The sequence below is a fragment of the Dromaius novaehollandiae genome, chromosome 1 (genome assembly GCF_036370855.1).
Source record: "Dromaius novaehollandiae isolate bDroNov1 chromosome 1, bDroNov1.hap1, whole genome shotgun sequence".
Lineage (NCBI taxonomy): Eukaryota > Metazoa > Chordata > Aves > Casuariiformes > Dromaiidae > Dromaius > Dromaius novaehollandiae.
In genome coordinates this window covers 76,496,065-76,513,952 of record NC_088098.1, presented here as the reverse complement: position 1 = coordinate 76,513,952, position 17,888 = coordinate 76,496,065, and the positions used below count along the sequence as shown (strand labels likewise).

The 17,888-nt window shown below is 39.4% G+C and overlaps 1 protein-coding gene across 14 annotated transcripts in view; it reads left to right on the top strand.

The window, feature by feature from the left end:
• DUSP16 (dual specificity phosphatase 16) overlaps positions 1 to 17,888 on the top strand; it is a 72,438-nt gene that overhangs the window by 38,414 nt on the left and 16,136 nt on the right. For all 14 annotated transcript variants that reach the window (XM_064517285.1, XM_064517272.1, XM_064517235.1 and 11 more), the window contains 2 exons: positions 309 to 447; positions 17,073 to 17,236. In XM_064517285.1, coding sequence (XP_064373355.1) covers positions 309 to 447; positions 17,073 to 17,236 — 303 coding nt within the window. The remainder of the gene's footprint in view (positions 1 to 308; positions 448 to 17,072; positions 17,237 to 17,888) is intronic.

Here is a 17,888-nt window from a genome sequence, read left to right as displayed (position 1 = left end):
CTGGGGGCAGGAGAACTAGCCAAAAGTAATGAATTTCATAAGTGACATTACCCAATGACTGAAACTTACAGAATATGCTTCAACTTGGATCAGATAATAAATTTTAAACTCTCAAAGGAATTAAACTTGGTCAGGAATATTAAGTATAAAATAATAGTTGTTTTGCATATAGTTAGGTAAGAAATCCAGATATCTGGATTATTGCCTAGTAAACAGGTAGGAGCCCTTAACCTGACTTCATGCAGCTGATAATGTACTTTTAATAATCTTCCTCCTTTGTACCTTATTTTCGATGACTTATATTTCAGATTGAAATTGATTGCAAGCAGGAAGTGGTGGTGTATGACCAAAGCTCTAAAGATGTGAACTCTCTCTCATTTGACTGCTTTCTTACTGTGCTTCTGGGCAAACTGGAGAAGAATTTCAGCTCTGTGTATCTGCTTTCAGGTATCATGTACCCTCCCCCCCCCCCCCCCCCCCCAAAAAAAAACCAAACAAACAAAACAGCACTCAAAAAGAAAATGCTATTGATATAACTGATGTGTACACAAGTTTGTAAAAATGTTGGTGTAACACTTCAGTTATAGCTTAGTTTTTTCATTAGTTCTTTATGCATATAGTAATATTCATAATACATACTGTGTGTAGAAATTGCATCTTACAGGGGACTTATTACACCACTAGAGCTGTGTAAATGGAAATTGATCAACGTGGTTTCCTTTAAATGCATATGTTTGCTCTTTTAGGGTCAAAAATTGTATAAAAGAAGTGTAGTACTCTGCTCTTTAAGCTTTGTAAATACCAGGAATTGGTGCATACTACAACAATAACAAAAATGATTCCCTCATACTTAAAGAATTTATTTTGTATGACTACCTAAACTTCAATTCTTTAAGAGATGCTCTGTTTAGGGCCTTCCCCTCACCCCCCACTTTCTTGTTTTTCTTTTGAATCCCAGGTCAAAGCATCCTTAGAAATTTAGGTTCTTATAATACAGGATTTGTTGTTGTTAACATGTTTTTGTTGGTTTTTTTCCCTGTCATGGAACAGTAGATTCAGTGCTCAGGAGAGGGAACAAGGAAGGGCATGAAGTAGATCCAGGACTGAAAGAAGAGGGGATGACGCATAGAAGTAGGAAATCACTGCAGTGACTGGGTGAATGATCTAAGGAAGCGTACACGTGGTCTCTGAGAACTGTTAAAACTACAGTCAGAGACTGGACAATGATGAGAAGAAGGGAAAGAACTCCGGAGAGATGCTTCCTTTGAGCAGGAGGATTTCTCTGAGTTTTTAGTGACTTCAAATTAAGTGACTTCAAATGAAAGTGGTAGAGGGGTGGTTGTGTTACTAAGAGAATTTTCCCAAACTATTTTGAAAGTGAGTGCAGTGAAAAAAGAATGATTTCTGCACTTAGGTGCATTTGGTGCTGATATAAGCTGTACATATATAGTAAGCTTAGTAAGCTTTTTATATGTGTGTATAATATAAATATATATTATACATATATGTGTGTATATACATATATGTGTGTATACTATATATATATATAGTAAGCATATATTGTAAACTACAGTAAGTAGGATTTTGCTTTGGCTATGTTTGGTGCTTCTGCTTTCTTTGCTCTCTTGGTAAGAGTTATGCTTGTGGGCTGTGGACTACAAGCTAAGATGAAGTAGCTCTTCTTTCATTTGAGGCACCAAGTAAGCATATAGTCTCTAGGCACAGTAAACACTGACTGCAGAAGTGCTGAAATGTGTGATTAGTACTCTATTAAAATTAAAACTGTTATTTCATTTGAAAAAACAGACTGGTCAAGAAGATGTTCATGCCTCTTAAGAAACACTCTTTTATTGATCAAATATTTAACTCTGTTGATCTGTCCTGAGGTTTTTTTTAATACCCTGGAGCAGATCAGAGCTCCATGCAGCAATACAGACTATTCATGGTTTCATTTTCATGGTGGGAAGAGAGGCAGTTCTCTATAACTAAGAATGGGATCTCATGGGGGAGGGAGAAAGCCTGAGTAAGGCCAAGCAGAGGAGGGTAGCACAAACCTTCACTCCCAAGATTGTCAGGGAAACATCATCCTTGGGAGGAGTAGGAAGGAAAAGGTTGCCCAATCTCTATCAATGCTGCCCCTTTTCTGTAGTTTTGAGATTGATTTACTGGAAGCATGGCTCTAGTCCTCTTCTCACTCTGCTGGACTGCATGGAGATGATGTTTTTTAGTTTCTCCACCCTTGGGCTTTTCAGTGGCCTCTGTAGGAAGGGACAATATCAGAAAGGGAATGTACCCCAGTTTTGCATCATCTGGGCAAACACCAGTTGCATACCTCATAATGATACTATGAGAAAATGTTGTGGATTTTTTTCTTATCTGTATATGGTAGTTGTCTGTTCAAGCTGAAAATACAACTTAAAACACCTATAGTGCATATTAGCTAGCTGAGATGAATTATGTGCAGCTGAAGTACTGGTTTGGGTGTTAGGGGAAGAAAGGGAAGCTAATGTATTAAAATTCTCCTATAGAAAGGAGCATCTTTTATTTTAACATGTCAAATGCATTTCTCTTAGCAGAGATTAGATTTGAGAATTTCATCATTTTTTGGTTAAATAGCTAGGGATGGGGCTATTTCTGAATGCAAAACCAAGTGATAGTAGCAAGGGGGAAATGCAAAGAAAGTGTTTACTATTGATCTGTTACAGTAAGTGCTTATTTCAGGAAATATAGTCAACTAAGATGAATTGATATTAAAATAATTAGCATCAACTATGCTCCTTCAGCTCTCTAGCGATTCCTTCTCTTATAATTAGCTTCCTTCCTTGCATAAGAAAATTCCTTTTCACACTTCTTTTGGTTTTATTACACCTGTTAAAGAACTAGCTACTTAAAGAAGCAACCTCACACAGGTGGTAAATACATCTTCCACTGTGCTGTAACCAGTTGCAGTCTCAGCAGTGTTACCTTTCCGGCTTGTGTCTTGATTAAGGAGAAAAATTTTCATATTCTTTTCCTGGAGCCTTGTGGGGGGAGGTAAAGCATGCAAGATTTTGTCTTATAAAACATTTCTTGGAGTTTGTTGCTATGCAGCTATAGAAAACTAGATAAAATGTGTTGTCTCAGCAAGCTGATGACAAACTCTCATAAACATTTATGGCTCGTAATGAGAGTAGGGGTCAATGCACTGTGCAGAAAGAAAAAACCTTTGGACTTGAGTATTCCCTAAGCCACTCGATGTGGTTTACTTAAAACAGTGACCTTAAATAAATGTTTTGGGGTAGGAAAATATTTTTTGTTGAGATAGAATAAACAGCAATTAACAAATATCTGAAATTGCTGTATCCGCTTTTGCTGCCTCCCTTATTACTGAGCATTTGGTGAGTTTCATAGGGTTTTGCTTTGTTTTAATTGTGTAGGTTGTGCACAGAGGTATGCTCTAACCCAAAGGTTGTTTTTCATTGAAGTAACCAATGTAGAGACCTCAAAGGAACCCTTACTGATTATTTTAAGCTTTTGATCTAACCTCATAAAAATACTTATAATCTGGTGGGGGATTGTTCTCAGGAATTTAAATATTTGTTTTGGTTCTTAATTTTTAACAGTGCACAAAATACTGAAATGTGGGTACTGGAGGCTTAATCCCACTCCCATTGCAGTCATTGTACCTACCCCACTGAGATAAACACAAGGGTTTGACTTGAACCATTCTATTCCCATATTTTGAGAACTGGATTTATTTCCATGGAGCATTTTTAATACTTTTTTTTGGGGGGGGGGGTAGTTTATTTTTTTTAGTTTGAGATGTTTCTGCTTGGTCTACAGAAACAAAGAGGCTACTAACATTCTTGCTTGATGCATAGCATTATCAAGGTGGTAAATAGTAAGAGTCTTGTTTAAATTTTTTCCACTATGCCAATGGAAGTTATTCATTGCTTTCCTAATCCACTTGTTTTTCCCTACTTTTCTTTTTATTCAGGCTTGCTCTTACTCTTGTAAGCATGGATGTCCTCATGATGGTTACCTTTCCAATGTTCTTGTGATGATGAAGTGGAGGCTTATATTATGTTTTCTATGCAGAGAATTCATGCTAAATGGAAGGATTTCTGAAGAAGGAAGTAGAAATCCTTACCTGTCTCTCTGTCCAACCTGAGAATAAAAATTGCAGTAGCCTAATATAGAGACACTGTATTGGCACTGAACTGAAACCAAAAGCACAATTCTTGTACGCATATGGACATGGAGCAATGGTACATGTCTAAGAAGAATTAGATAAACATCAGAATTCTGTAATGTAGGGTCATAGAAACTCTCTGTAAGAATTTCTTAAAGTGCTGCAAAAATGGAGCGTGTTTTGCCAGCAAGTCATAAAGGACACTTTTTTTCTTTTTTGTCAGTTGCTGAGTTGCCATTTAGACTTGATATAACTGGGTATTCAGTGCCACTGAGAACAATCAGTGTTGTTGAGGAAGGAGAGTAAAATATACTAGGAGCCTTTTGTGAGCTTCTAGAAGTGCCTGTACAATGTGATTCTCTAATGCTTATACTCTGTTATAAATTTGTGTGCGATTGTGTTATATTGACCCATGCCTTTCATTAAACAGCATGGACCTGATCTGTAGATGAAATGGGGGTTGGGTATGCTTGAATCTTGTCTGTAGAAAACCTGTAGAAAACAGTGTCCAATCACTGTTGGAGATGAAGGTGCCATCCTTCAGTGGGTGAAGCAAGGACTACTGGGGAAGAAAGAGTGGTCTCTCATGCTCAGGTCAGATGAGAGCTGTCTTGAAGAAATGGAGTGTATAAACTCATATGTGCTACTTACTACACAGGTCAGCTTAACAGTGCAGAGAATCACTAGTGGAGAACTACGGTTCTTCTGTGTGCCTAGCGTGAAGCTTGCGTTTGACTTGCATGAACACTGAAGTCAGGGAAGTTGTGCTGTGCCATTCCAAAACCTTGTTTGGGTGCAGTCATCACAGAAAAGAGTTATGGTAACATGCAGTCAAGGCCTAAATGGTGAATTGTCTCCTAACCTCTGCTACGCTTCTGCTAATGAAAAATGTGAACAATAATATGATGTAATGGATTTTACCTTCACAAGGTCTCTGAGCTTTCACCGAGTACAAAGGTACTGTGATAAGCAGAAAGACATAAATTATTAATTTAGTGACAAACGCAGGTGACAGTGAACAATAAATGAAGTCATAAACTGAGTGAAGGTGGGAGGAGGAAAAAAAAAAAGCAAACAGAATGAGTTCAGCGAGATCAGGCAAAGGTCCTGGAAACAGAATGGTGAGTGATTAGCTAGAGACCATTGCAAAAGTTTTTGATAAAACTTTCCAAATCACTGTATCCCCTTGTCCTGTCCTTCATCTAGCAAAGAGCACATGCAGAATGGAAGACTCACATGGAGGATAGAAAGAAGGAAGCAAGCTGAAGACCTCTTCTACAGATTTATTTGTGCTGGGATTTCTCTCAAAGATATTTGAAATCAACTCTGTTCAAGGGACTCTCAGTATGAAAACGTGTGTATCTCAAGGGTACATTTACCACTGTGTTGTCTCTACTTGCCTAAAGCAAAGCTGGATTAAAAAAAGTGTCCTCTCCCAGGTTTGTTACCAGGAAAGCTACATCTTGTGGTAGAGGAGCCAAAAGATGAAATTTTAAGAATATACTCTACATGGGTAGAGCTGGTCATTGCCATCTACCACTGACATGAGCAAGATTGTGGAACTTTTTTCCCTAGTTCTGCAATCCCAAATGCCACATATACGGGTGGCCAGTGTGCACTGAAAGATGGCATGAGTTAGCTGTTTGTGCTGTCTGATAATTTCCCGTCTAACACCCTTACATTTGGTTTTCTACCCTAGCCTCCTCCACTTTTTAATATTGGAGATGGACGTTAATAACCTTTGATTGTGGCTGTCTGAAGTTCTCAGCATTCGCTGTACACAAATCTTTTGGGAACACCTCAGGAAGAAGAGTGTATCTCCAAGTGGTGGTAGCTGATTAAAATAACGGAGTTACTTGCAAGTTGAAATAATAGGGAATAAGCTATTTGAGTATTTTGCCAGTGCTTAGAGGAAAAAGGATAGTTGCACAATGATGCTAGTTTTCCTGATAATCTGAATGTGGACAGTGTTACCAGCAAGTCTCTGAAAGGAAAAAAGTAAAAGTCTTGCAGAGTGGGTGCAAGTTCTTGAAGTGATCTTGTAGCCTATGGAGTTCAGTCTGTGTCAGTGGGGAGGAGAGGAGAGCAAGAAAGGAGTTTTGCTTTGAATCGCCCTCTATGAAAGCCTCCCTCTCCGTCAGCCTTGGTGAGAGCCTAGAAAAACTAGTACCCTTGGCTATGGCTGGTCCTGTGCGAATATCCTCCCACCCTTTGTACTTAGAGTGAGGTTTTGAGTGTTCATTTAGTGCCATGATTGTTTTAAGCACTTGAAAAATGGGAGTACGCTTTATTACTTTCATATGTGTATCCACTTGCTGTCTTTTGAGAGAAAGCAAAGTTTGACTAGTGTGACACTCTCATAATACTTCTCAAACCCAAGAATAACTTGTTAACTTTGCTTTTGTTTTGCATACTTCTAGATGCTTATGAAACTTAATTGACTGAAATTATGATGACGATATTTTTTCTTCAGAGGCAGAAAGGGCAAGCAAGTGTCCAGGATGTTCTCTTTGCTTGTATTTAGGCTGACTCTTCTCTTAGTATATGCCACTTTTTGGAGGGGGGCTTGGCCCGATTCTCTCTCTTTTTCTTTTTCTTCCCCCCCCCCCCCCCACCCCGCCTTGTTTGCTTAACCTCTCTATTAACCTTGTCTTACTAAAGACAGTAAACTGCAGGGCAAGGAACTTGCTTTTCCCCTGTGCTCACAGAATGCCTAGTGTAACAGGGCCGCTTTCTGAATGTTGCCATAATAAAACCAGAGCTTTGTGAAGCTTTTAGTCTGTGTGGTGAATCCCAGTGACTGTGATGAGAAGGGATGGGAAGGGAGCAGTGCGGGGAGGCGTGCTGTCTGCCGGGATGGCAGCGATCCGAACTGGGCTCTGCAGCGTGAACTTGTGTAATGGAAAATGGCAAGCGTCCCTGTTTAGTGGAGCTGGAATGCGTGAATTGTAACGGTCTGTGTAGGTCTGCAGCTCATTTAAACAAAGTCAAAACATTGCAGATTCATAAAAGTTTGAGTCGGAAAGCTTACAACCCTTCCTCATTACAGCAGAGGGGAAAATCTATACCGTAGCTTTTAGATACACATTTTAATGTGTATGGGCAGAAAATGTTCAATGGGCATGCGACTGTGAAAACGCAGTTAAGCCACAGAATAGTGTCTGATCTGATTTGAGGCAAAATAAACATTAATGTTAGTATTTTGTATCCTCCGTCTTTGTTGTAATGTTGTTTAAATTCACTTTTTGCATAGTTTTCAGTAATGGTAGACGGGTTATGTGCCTGGCACTGATAAGCCTTTACAGTAACAAGTTCCAAATTGCTATGAGGGGGGAAGCTAAACATTAATGTACTCCACTGCATAGCCTTGGTGAATACAGAGGCTTAGTAAGGTTTACTTAAATGTACAGGATCTAAACATTATGTTGTAGAGCTAGTTGGAAATTTTGCTGGGTTTTGTTGCTGTTCTTTGTTTAAAAAGGGATGCTAATATATATTAGTATATAGCTACATAAAATTCATGAAAAATTGGTACCCTTAATGAAGAAGCTAATTCCAGATTAAAAGTGTGTGTGTGGGGGGGGGAATCTTCTGTCAGACAAGCTTCAAAGTCTCCCTCATGCAATGCTTTTCTAGCATATGCATGTCTTCTGTGTGTTTTTTGACTTGTCACTTGGGTCCTAGACTCTTTCTACTCCCTGGCTCTGCTCTAAAATAATTGTTTGATGCTGACTTAACACTGATGAACTTGCAAACAATTAGGTCTTGTGGGAGGAGGAGTGAAGTTGCTTCTAGTCTGTTTTCAAGAAGAATTAATTGAGGGAAAACTAATTTCTCCCTTCCTGAATAGTCAGCATCCAAAGGGGAAGAAAAAGGAAAGGCAACTGATTTGAGTAGCACTCGAGAGAAATGCCAAAGTTGGCAATGTCCAGTGTGCTCTGTGTTACCAGTGTGTATGGGCTTCTGCAGCAGCTTCTGCGGGCTGTGGAAAAATGGGCATATTCACTGTCTCTTATGTCTACATCAGCAGCAAGAGAAGGAACTCTTCCATGCCTCCTGTATGAGGCACATGGTGCTGCAGGGCCAGCTGGATCTACTGGGACATTGTATAAAACACTTCATATACTGATTTTACACTGAAGTTTTAGGGAAGCCATGTGCGTTGCCATGTTTTCTCTCTGTCTGCTGTCACCCACAAAGATTTTTAAGCTTGTTGATCAGTTTCAGTAAGATTTGACCAACAGAGTAACAAAATAAAATATGATGAAAGTTCTGGCAAGTTCTATGGAAGTAAGCATTGGTACAGTGGAACGCTTCAAATTAGTGTCTCTCCATGAAAAATATTTCCAGGCTGAGCTGAGCAGCAGTGCTGTGTAGACCCCAGCACTGGAAAAAGAGCCGTTTGGAGCTCACGCTTTGGTGGCCACCAGAGGATCCGAGCACAAAGGAGCCCCAGTAGGCAGGCAGGGTTCTTAAGTTCTGCTACCTCTGGAGACTTGATTTAAAAATATGCTTGCTTAGTGTGAAAGTCTGAAGCTGCCATTCTAGTCTTTACAATGAGTGTCTGTTAGTTTGAGAAGGTGGCAAGGTGCCTTATCTTGGTTACCAACCTGTTTTCTTCTCTTTCTGAATCTCTTCTCTTCTCCCTTCCTTCTCAGCTTTGCGGCCAGGCACTTGGCATGAAAGGCAGTTGCGTGGGGCTCTCCTCAGAGCCTTGTTTGACAGGCTCATAGGATACAGACAGTTCTTCACATCACTTCATGTGTTTTCTCATCTTTCTTGCATTCAAAGTTATATTTCATGGCTGCCTTTAAAAAGAAATCCTCCCAGGACAAATGCATTTTAAGTTCATTCTTAACAATGGAAGCAGTACTGTTAGGATTTGTATGTGCATGGAGCCCTTCTTTTATAGGAATTGTGTCTACATTTGGACAGTTGTAGTAGAAAAAACAAGTTACACCTAACGAGAGGTCCCCTATTCTCATATTTACCTTTCACTGCAGAGTTGTGGGCACATCAGCTGTTGCACATTAATTTCATGCCCTACCTTAATCCACCTTATCTCTGAAGTGTACTCAAGTATCTGTTCTTTTCTGTGCTTTGTCAATATGTATGTACTTGATTCGTAAGAGAGCAGCTATCATTAGGCAATTAAAGAGAAAACTTAAGGTGCAGAGCTCTGAAAACATTTGAGAGTGGTAAGGAATTACAGAGCTGGCTGTTTCTATAGAAATTTTAAAAGGAGCTTTAAAGAGATATTAGGATTGTCTAGTGGTCAATTTGTCTGTATCTTAGAAATATGTGGAAGTTGATGCATAGGATGAATATGTGTATGAGGAAACAACTGTGTTATACTAGATTTACATGCAAAGGAAAAACACTTAAATATGTGTGGATGGGGGAGATGTTACCAAAACAGGCCTGTTTTGGCTAATATAGTAGCTGGTAGTTACACAACATACTACAGTAACAGGGCTGCTGGATGGTTTTAAGTGCGAGTGAGCTGTAGTATGTTGTGTAACTGTCAGTGAGCTGCTCAAGGCAATCTCTCTCCAGCACCCTGCAGAAGAGAAGAGTATTTTGGGCGAGGTGGAGAGCAGGTGAGCAAAGGGGTCCTGGGCTGATGGATGGAGGAAGTCTGCAGGATGGGCACAGGGATGTTCTGCTCAATAACAGATGAAGTTTCACAGGACCAGCCATAAGACCCTAAAGCTGAAGATGAGCGACTTGTGTTCATGCAAGGAAAGGCTGTGTGTTGTGTGTGAATGAAGACTAACACAAATTTTGAAAACTGTATTTTTGTAGATTGGAGTTTCTGCTTATCCTTTGTACTCTTTCCCATACTAAATCTACATCATGAATATTCGGATTTCTCTAAGCAAAGAAAAATGTTTTTAGTTTTTAATTCAGAAGCTGTTGTTGAATGTTTTCTGAAATTGTCATGTCTTATTTTCATTGGTTACATCTATTAGCATGGCTTGAACCATTTGAAAGAAATATAAGGAGCAAAGACAGGGGAGGGGAAAAAGAAACCAGCATAACATGGAATAAGCATAGGAAACATCTGCATTTTTCCCCCAATTTTATACCTTGTTAGAGTGTTACTTATCTTGAATGGTTTTACTGAGTGTTAGACACAACCAGTAAAATGTTATCTGTACTTCACAGTTCTGTATTAAGTGTTCAGATCAAGGATTTAGGGCTTAACCAGCCTTTTACTTGCAAAACCTCTCCAGTGGCTTACAGAGCTACTGCCCCTGCAACTGCAGCATGGCAGTTGGCAGCATTGTGGAATGCTGCTAGCCTGTTCCCATGTAAAACAAAACAGATGAGCTGATGTAAATGTTTGTGGTTCTCAATATTATTTCTCTTTATTAATTTAGGATTTTCCTCTGATGGCAGTTAAACTAAATAGCCCTAAGGATCTGGATGGATTCTGTTCCTGTAATGAAATGTAGCTGTTCCCAAATGAACATAATTTCTCTGGCTATCATTTGTTGCCACCTGATTCCAGCTTCTCTCCCTCTTCTCTTCCTGCTGCTAACAAAGTTAGTTGGGAGATTTATTTATACAGGGATTTATGCAATGAATCTATAAGAAAAAATAATAACTTTAATGTGGAAGTTTGTTGAAACTCTTTCATGCCTTCTGGGTTTGGCTCTGTTTTGTTTCCTGGGTTGGCTGAGAAGGGAGTTGAAACTTCTCTGGTGTCAAGATTCTTTTAATGATTGTACCTTTACGATGATAATCATAACATATGTATAGGGTATTAGGAAACTGTAGTGTTTTGATCAAAGTGTGTAGTCACCACTTTGTAGAACCATAGCAACAGGGTAAATGAGTAGGATACTGGATCTTGCCAAATTTCTCTTAATGGATGTGGAGGCTTGTAAGCCAGCAATGCAGGCTTTACTATAAAGATCTAGGAGGTGTTGGGTTTTCTGCCACACACAAGCATTTAGGCTGCAAAACCTCTGACAGCTTTTGGCGCCTTAACATGGTTTCATAGAAACTCTGTGTGAATCGTAGCTACGAGAAGCAAGCAGAACAAGTCGGCACTAGAATGCGGTACGGTACCGCAGTTTGTTAAATGTGCTGCAACCAAAGGCTCCTTGTCATTTGGTTAAAACTAAAATCATTTTACTGATTTGTTTATTCTGACAAGCTACTTCAGCTTAGCTGCCTTGAGGCAATTATGTCTTTGCACTCTTTTGAGGGACTATCTAAAATTAGATCAAAGTTAAGTTAGTGGATTTTTTTTTTTTTTTTTTTTTTTTTTTTTCAGAAACGTACAGGACAAAACCAGCTGAACATCACAATCAATTTACCACTGTTATTTTGATATCTTCTGCTTTCAGTTTAGAAAATGTATTAGATGATGAAGTCTGAAATCACTTCCATCTCAGTTACTTTAATTTCCTCCCATAATGATGGTAGTCATCATCCCGAAAGATTTTTCCCTCAAACTTGAGTAGGGCCTATTGTGCAAGTAAGTCAAACTTAGAGCAGTGTTAGCTACTTGCTACCAGCCAAGGGATACACTGACTCTACATGTGTGCAGTCATGATAGAAGCAATCATATACTTAAAAGCAAAGAGCGAGATGCTTCTTCCTCTGTCCATATATTCCATGACACTAAGATAGAAATTTAGTTGTAGATTAAGTTACCGTATGTACCTGTGTGTGTATATATTACTGTGTTACTGCACAGCTGCTTGATCATCAAGGTTTTTTAGACATAATGTAATTATTGCAATAGTGGAGACAGAAGAGTCTTCCATTTAATTCGTTGGTATTAGGTGGGTTCACTGAAAAAGTAAAGGGTGAAAAATTTCATAAACATCCTTTGGGGTGGGGCAAATAGTTTTAAGCACAAGCAAAATTTTTTGGATATATAAAAATGTTTTTCTGTTTCCTCCTTCCTCTGTCAGTAACTTTCAAATAGATGAGAAGTGGTTTCATCCTGTTGAATGTCAAGACAGCTATTTCCGTCTAGCTTCACAGTGGAGAATAGGGAAAACCCCTATGATTCCATAAGCTATGCTGGAGAGAATATTTCAGAGTTCTTTGTCAGTAACCTATTTCTAGTCCATGGCACATTTGGCAGTTGTGCTGATTGCTAAGGCTACAAAGAATAGCCTGCCAGATACTTTAGCAGGGAGGGGATACCCTTCTGGTCAAGACACCGTTGGCTGCAAGGTGGGGGAGATTTACTAGATTTTGCCTAGAAGATCAGATCCTGGGCCCAGTTAAGTTTATCAAAGACTTCATTGACGCTTCAGTAAACTGCTAGCTCTGTTAATGACCTGTAGATGTGTTTGCCACAGTTTTTAATATGCTCATGTGATCAATTTACCATTTGCAGAGGCTGGAATAATAGTGGAGAAAGGGTGTTGTTTACGAACTAGCTCCAGAAGAAAAACATGTTTTTTCTTTCTAAAACACCATTACCCATATTCCAACTGTGGTAGTTAAGGGGATTTAAAGATGAAATTTGCCTTGGTACAAAGGTGTTCTTCAAATTATGAAATTTGAATCTAAACCAGTCCCCTCTTTTCTTTTAATGGTCGGTTTTCTATTCTGTGTTCCCATCTATACACCAAATTCATTTTCCAAATGCTTAAAGTTTGCTTTTGAGCACTGCCTGCTTCCTTTGCAGCAGGAGAGTACAGGTAGTCTTGAGTAGCTAAAGAACTTTTCTCCTAAGAGGTTCCTTGTATAGACTGTACATAGACTTCTGCTTTTGTGACTGCTGGGGATCAGAATCTGTATTAATCTGTATTAGAGATCAAAGATGCATGAAATGTGTATATCATTTCTTTTTCCTATACATCTTCAAATGCAGTCATTTACTGATGTATATCTGTATAAATTATAGATGACTTTGTAAGGCTGAACATCCCAGAGGAAGTTTTGAAGCATCTAAGCTTGAATCACTTGAAGCTTGCCTCAACAAAGCCCTAAAAAATATGACTGCTTCTTACACTTATGAAGATGGGGTATGTGTTCCACCTCCCAAAATCTCAGTTTTTAGCATATGAGCTTTTTGCTTAGCTTCTTGCTGCAGTATTCATGGAGAAGTGAGACCAATCTGTAGGTAGTCAGGAAATTTGTTTTTTTCCCCCAACTTTGCCTGGGTAGTCTTTTACAGTGAAAGCACATAAGTAAAATCTGTTCTTTGCTTGTGCTGCCCTTTTGTAAGGAACTTGAGTTGCTTTTCTATTTCCAGCTGTGTCAGAGGCTCCAGAAAACAGACAGCGAGCTTCCCAAGAAATAAAGAATAAGCAAGTGAAACCAAACAGTGATTCTGGACTCTCTCTTCCTTCTTCCACCAACCTCTCAAGGAACTTCTGCACTCTGGTGCCATATCTTACATTAAGTTTATCTAAGAGTTGTGACCTGGCATGTAGTGACTAAGAATTCAAAGATTGCTTCCTGTAGCAGAGGAACATAACAACATTTTTCTGTATCTTGGAGAATTTAGCAGGTGTGTGGGAGAATCGATCTGAAAACTCTATCATTTGATTAATACAGCGGAGAGCAGTCTCTGTGCTGAACAGATCTTGTAAACCAAGGAAAAGAAAACCTAGTTTACAGGAACACTTGAAGGTGACAGAGGCAAACCTGTATTGCATCGCTGGTGTATTTCTTTCAGTTTAGGGGTATGACTCCATGATAAGCAGTGATTTAGCTTAGCATTGCCACCCCCCAAAACACCCCTTTCCGCACCCCCCAAAACACACTCATGTTTCTTTACCCCCATTTCCCAGTTGGGAGTTCCTCCTGGTTGCCTTGGATTGGATTGTGAAACTTCCCTGTGAGTCCATTTAACTCATTAACCTGGCAGAAAGCACTTCGGCAAAAATAAATACGTTTACTAGTGAGAGAGAGTAGAAAGGATTTTATGAAAATCAGATGAGCATATGTAATATCAGCTCACAGAAATAGCATTCATGGATTACACAGCCAGGAACTGGAAGCAGAGGGGGGAAAACACAGAATGGTAGTGAGCTACTGTGTTCATGTAGTTGCTTTTGAAACCAGTCTCGGATTGCTATATTTGGGCTAGTGCCGGGCCTGTGCTCTTGAGCTTTTCTTTATCTACCTGTGTCCCAGAGCTGCCTCTTTTCTTTGCCTTTCTGAAACTACTTGGGTGTGGGTTCTCCATTGAGTGACACAGAAAAATGGCTTGCAGTTCAGCTCCTGAAAAGCAGTACTGATTGTCCTTTGGGCTCCCCCAGCGGTGCTGTTTGTGCCATACAGACTTGTGGATATTTTGGGTGACAGCCTGCGTACGGAGGTGTTTGCTGTGCGCTCCCGCCAGTGCGCAGACCTTGCCGTCGTTCTGAAACCAAACCGCACTTTTTGTTTAGGCAGCACAGGAATGTACCGAGCAAGAAAAAAAATAAGAATTTCTGTACGTATTTTGCTCCTCCTCCTTTTTGACTCTTGTCCCTCTGCTACAAATGCCTGTCTGTCTGCGTCTGTCCTTCCCAAGCCTCTTCCGTTCTGTGAGGTTTTTTAGAATTAAGTGGTTTCCAGTGTGAGGGTGTCTGGTGTGTGCTTTGTGGTTTTGTTTTTTAAACAGGCTTTCCATTTTTCACCTCTCTCTTCATGTGGCCTGGGTAGATCTTGCCTACTCTATCATGCCTGCTGCATGCACCAAATCTGTTCATGGTGGTTTACTTGTATAGAGTTTAAACAATTCAAGGCATGCCATAATACAATTAACCAGAATTCATAAACCTAACACAGATTCTCCAAAGAATTGCACCATAACATTTTCTTTCTTCTTTCCTAGCAGATTGTAGGATAGAGAGGAATATATAGTTATGACATGAAGCCTGATTTTAAAAAAGAAAAGAAAGAAAAAAACCTCTTACAGTAAATTAAAACTATTTTGCTTTATGGTGTTTCAAAAGATGAGTGTTGTCAGTTGTCTAAAATCACTTATCTAGCAAAATAAAGAAGTGACTTTCTGAAAAAGGAGACTGTAGCAGGAATTGCTGTTCATGATGCTTTTGTTTTGAAAGCTGCTCACTGGCTTTTTTGTGTCTCAGATGAAGTGGGCTGTTAAACAATTGGTGGGGGAGGAAGCAAAATACCTAAAAGGGGTGAAAGGATATATACTTTTTTTTCCCTGAATTTACCAAAGATACAGAATTTCAAATCCAAAGAATAGATGTAATTCAGGTAATGGTGATGCAAGCCTTGACAAAACAGTACATTATCTTATTGCTGAATAATATTAATTCATGTCTTCAAACTATAATAATAGAGAACATAGTATTTGGCAGATTTAGCACATTAATACTTCACTTCCTTGATGATAAAAAGGTATCTTGTTCTGAACAGGTTATAATTACTCTTCCTTCACTTTAAATGCACACAGAGGAATGGAATTGAGTGAGGAAAAAGACAGAGGCTTTGACTTCAATTTGCGCCTTTGACCGTTATTGATTGATTGGCTATAACATGGTGCAAACAGTCAGGGAGGGGGGAAAAAAGCCACGTAATATATGGAGTTAAGCAACTAGCTATACTTCTTTTTTAGAGTAGTTTGCAAAGATGAGGAAGTATGAGAATGAAACGAGCTTGAGCTCTAACTAGGTTTGTGAAAAAGCTAGCTGACTTTTGCTAGAACTTGTTTAGCCTAAGTGTAAGTTGGTTGCTGGAGATTTCTTTGGTTTTGTTTTTTTCACGTGTGAGTAAGGCCTGTTGGACCACAGATAATAGCACAGATTTATCACACAGCTTCCCTGATTGGAGGGAAGCAGGAACCTAGCCAAGCAGGAGAAGGAAATGGAGCTTGAGATGTGTTTTTTATGTATTCGTTTCTAGAGCACTCTCAACCTCACTTTTTAGTCCCTTCATGTTTCAAATCAGCAGTGCCAGGCTGATGGTGAAACAGCTTAGGAGTGCATTTATGATGGCCACTGGGATTTTAGGTATGGTGTGGAGTCAGTTTGGAGTGGATTTAAACATGTCATTCTACCATTGGGCCATTCTACCCAAGTTTTTCTGACTAGGTTAATGTAGTGGTGGGAAATAATAATGAAAATCTTATGGAGCCGTTATATGGATAGGGCCTAATACTTTAATTAATGTGGATAAAGAAGCAGCTAGAAAAGTGGAGTAAAGAGAACTGTGGTAGTTTGCCAGGGGAGTCCCAGTAGCTGGTCTTCAGCTCTTCCCCTTCCCAGCTTCCTCTGTACTCCCTCCTTGGCCCCACCTCCCCCCACTTGAGATGGAGAAGCCTCAGCTTGGTGTGGTTTTGGAATGCAAAATCTCTTAGACTGCATTTTATGAAATACATAAATTATTAAGCAGCATAGAAAACAATAATGTAGGATTCTAAAGCAAACATTAATCACAATAACCATATGTATTGATGTTTTTACCAAATTCAGTGACCATGACTTTTTCTTAATGCAGTAGCAACCACAGCAGACAATTATAGACCTAATATAGAAGGGAAGAGGTGCTTAGGAAACAGTTTGTTGTGGAGGAGAGCAGAAGGTGTGGGAGTTTTTGGTGCAGTGGTGGTATGGGATTTTTTTTTTAATTTTCCCTTCCACATGTGATCATTATGAATGGGAACAAGCATGAAAAATTCTGAGGAATGGAGAGAGTCAGAGAGAGACAGAAATAAATGTCCCAGGTAGAATGGGAATACAAGGCAGGCCGTGACTTGTGATGAAAGGTTCGTTCTGCACATTCATGGTACTTCTGGAAGAGGCACATGTACACTGTGTGAGTTCCTCTGTTAAGGTTTTCCTGCTGCACCTCAATAACTGTCTGCCTTGCCATTCCATGCAATGAATGCTTTCTTTTGAGAATTGATGTAGGCACCGATGCCTTCAACACTGCATGTAAATAAAATTCATACTGTGTTTCACAGGTGGTTTTGCTGAATTCTCCAGTTCTTTCCCTGGTCTCTGTGAAGGAAAATCCACACTCGTCCCTAGTTGCATTTCTCAGCCGTGCCTACCTGTGTCCAACATTGGGCCAACCCGAATTCTGCCTCATCTCTACCTTGGGTGTCAGCGAGATGTCCTCAACAAGGTGAGTGTTCTCAATGTTATGTTGTTTACATGGATGGGTACATAATCTCTATGTGTCTTTATGTTAAGGCATCTATCATACTGCATCATTACAGCTGTAAAACATCTAAAGTAGATCCAGATGACAACTTTTCATAGCTTATGCACAGCCAGCTACATGAGAACTAATGATGTACAGTCCATATAATTAGTCTGCGTGTCATGTAATCTGAAACTTGGTCTCCTCTCACCTTGATTTTGGAGAAGATGATATGATACGTTCCTCAATGACCTACTAATCAAAACAAACTATTAAATCTGCCATTACAGCAGGTTGGGTAGTTTCCCGAATATAATTTGGACTGGTTTGTTTTGGCAAGTGTTAGAAGTTAACATGGCTATGCAACCTTTAGGTTACTGTGGAACAAAAGAAAGATTCATTTTAAGTATTTTCCTTAAACACTGGAAAAAGTAGTTCCTAAATTCTGTCAATTGTATGATGAGGGACTATTGCAAACAAGTATTTGTTCACCTAATAAAATGTTCAGATCTGGACAATCAGTTGGGTCCTTTAAAATGAGCCTTTTTTGGTAGCACTGTACTCAAAAGAAAAAAAAATTACTGCTTCTGAATACATGTGCATTTAATAATTTCTGTTAATACAGAATAGCCCA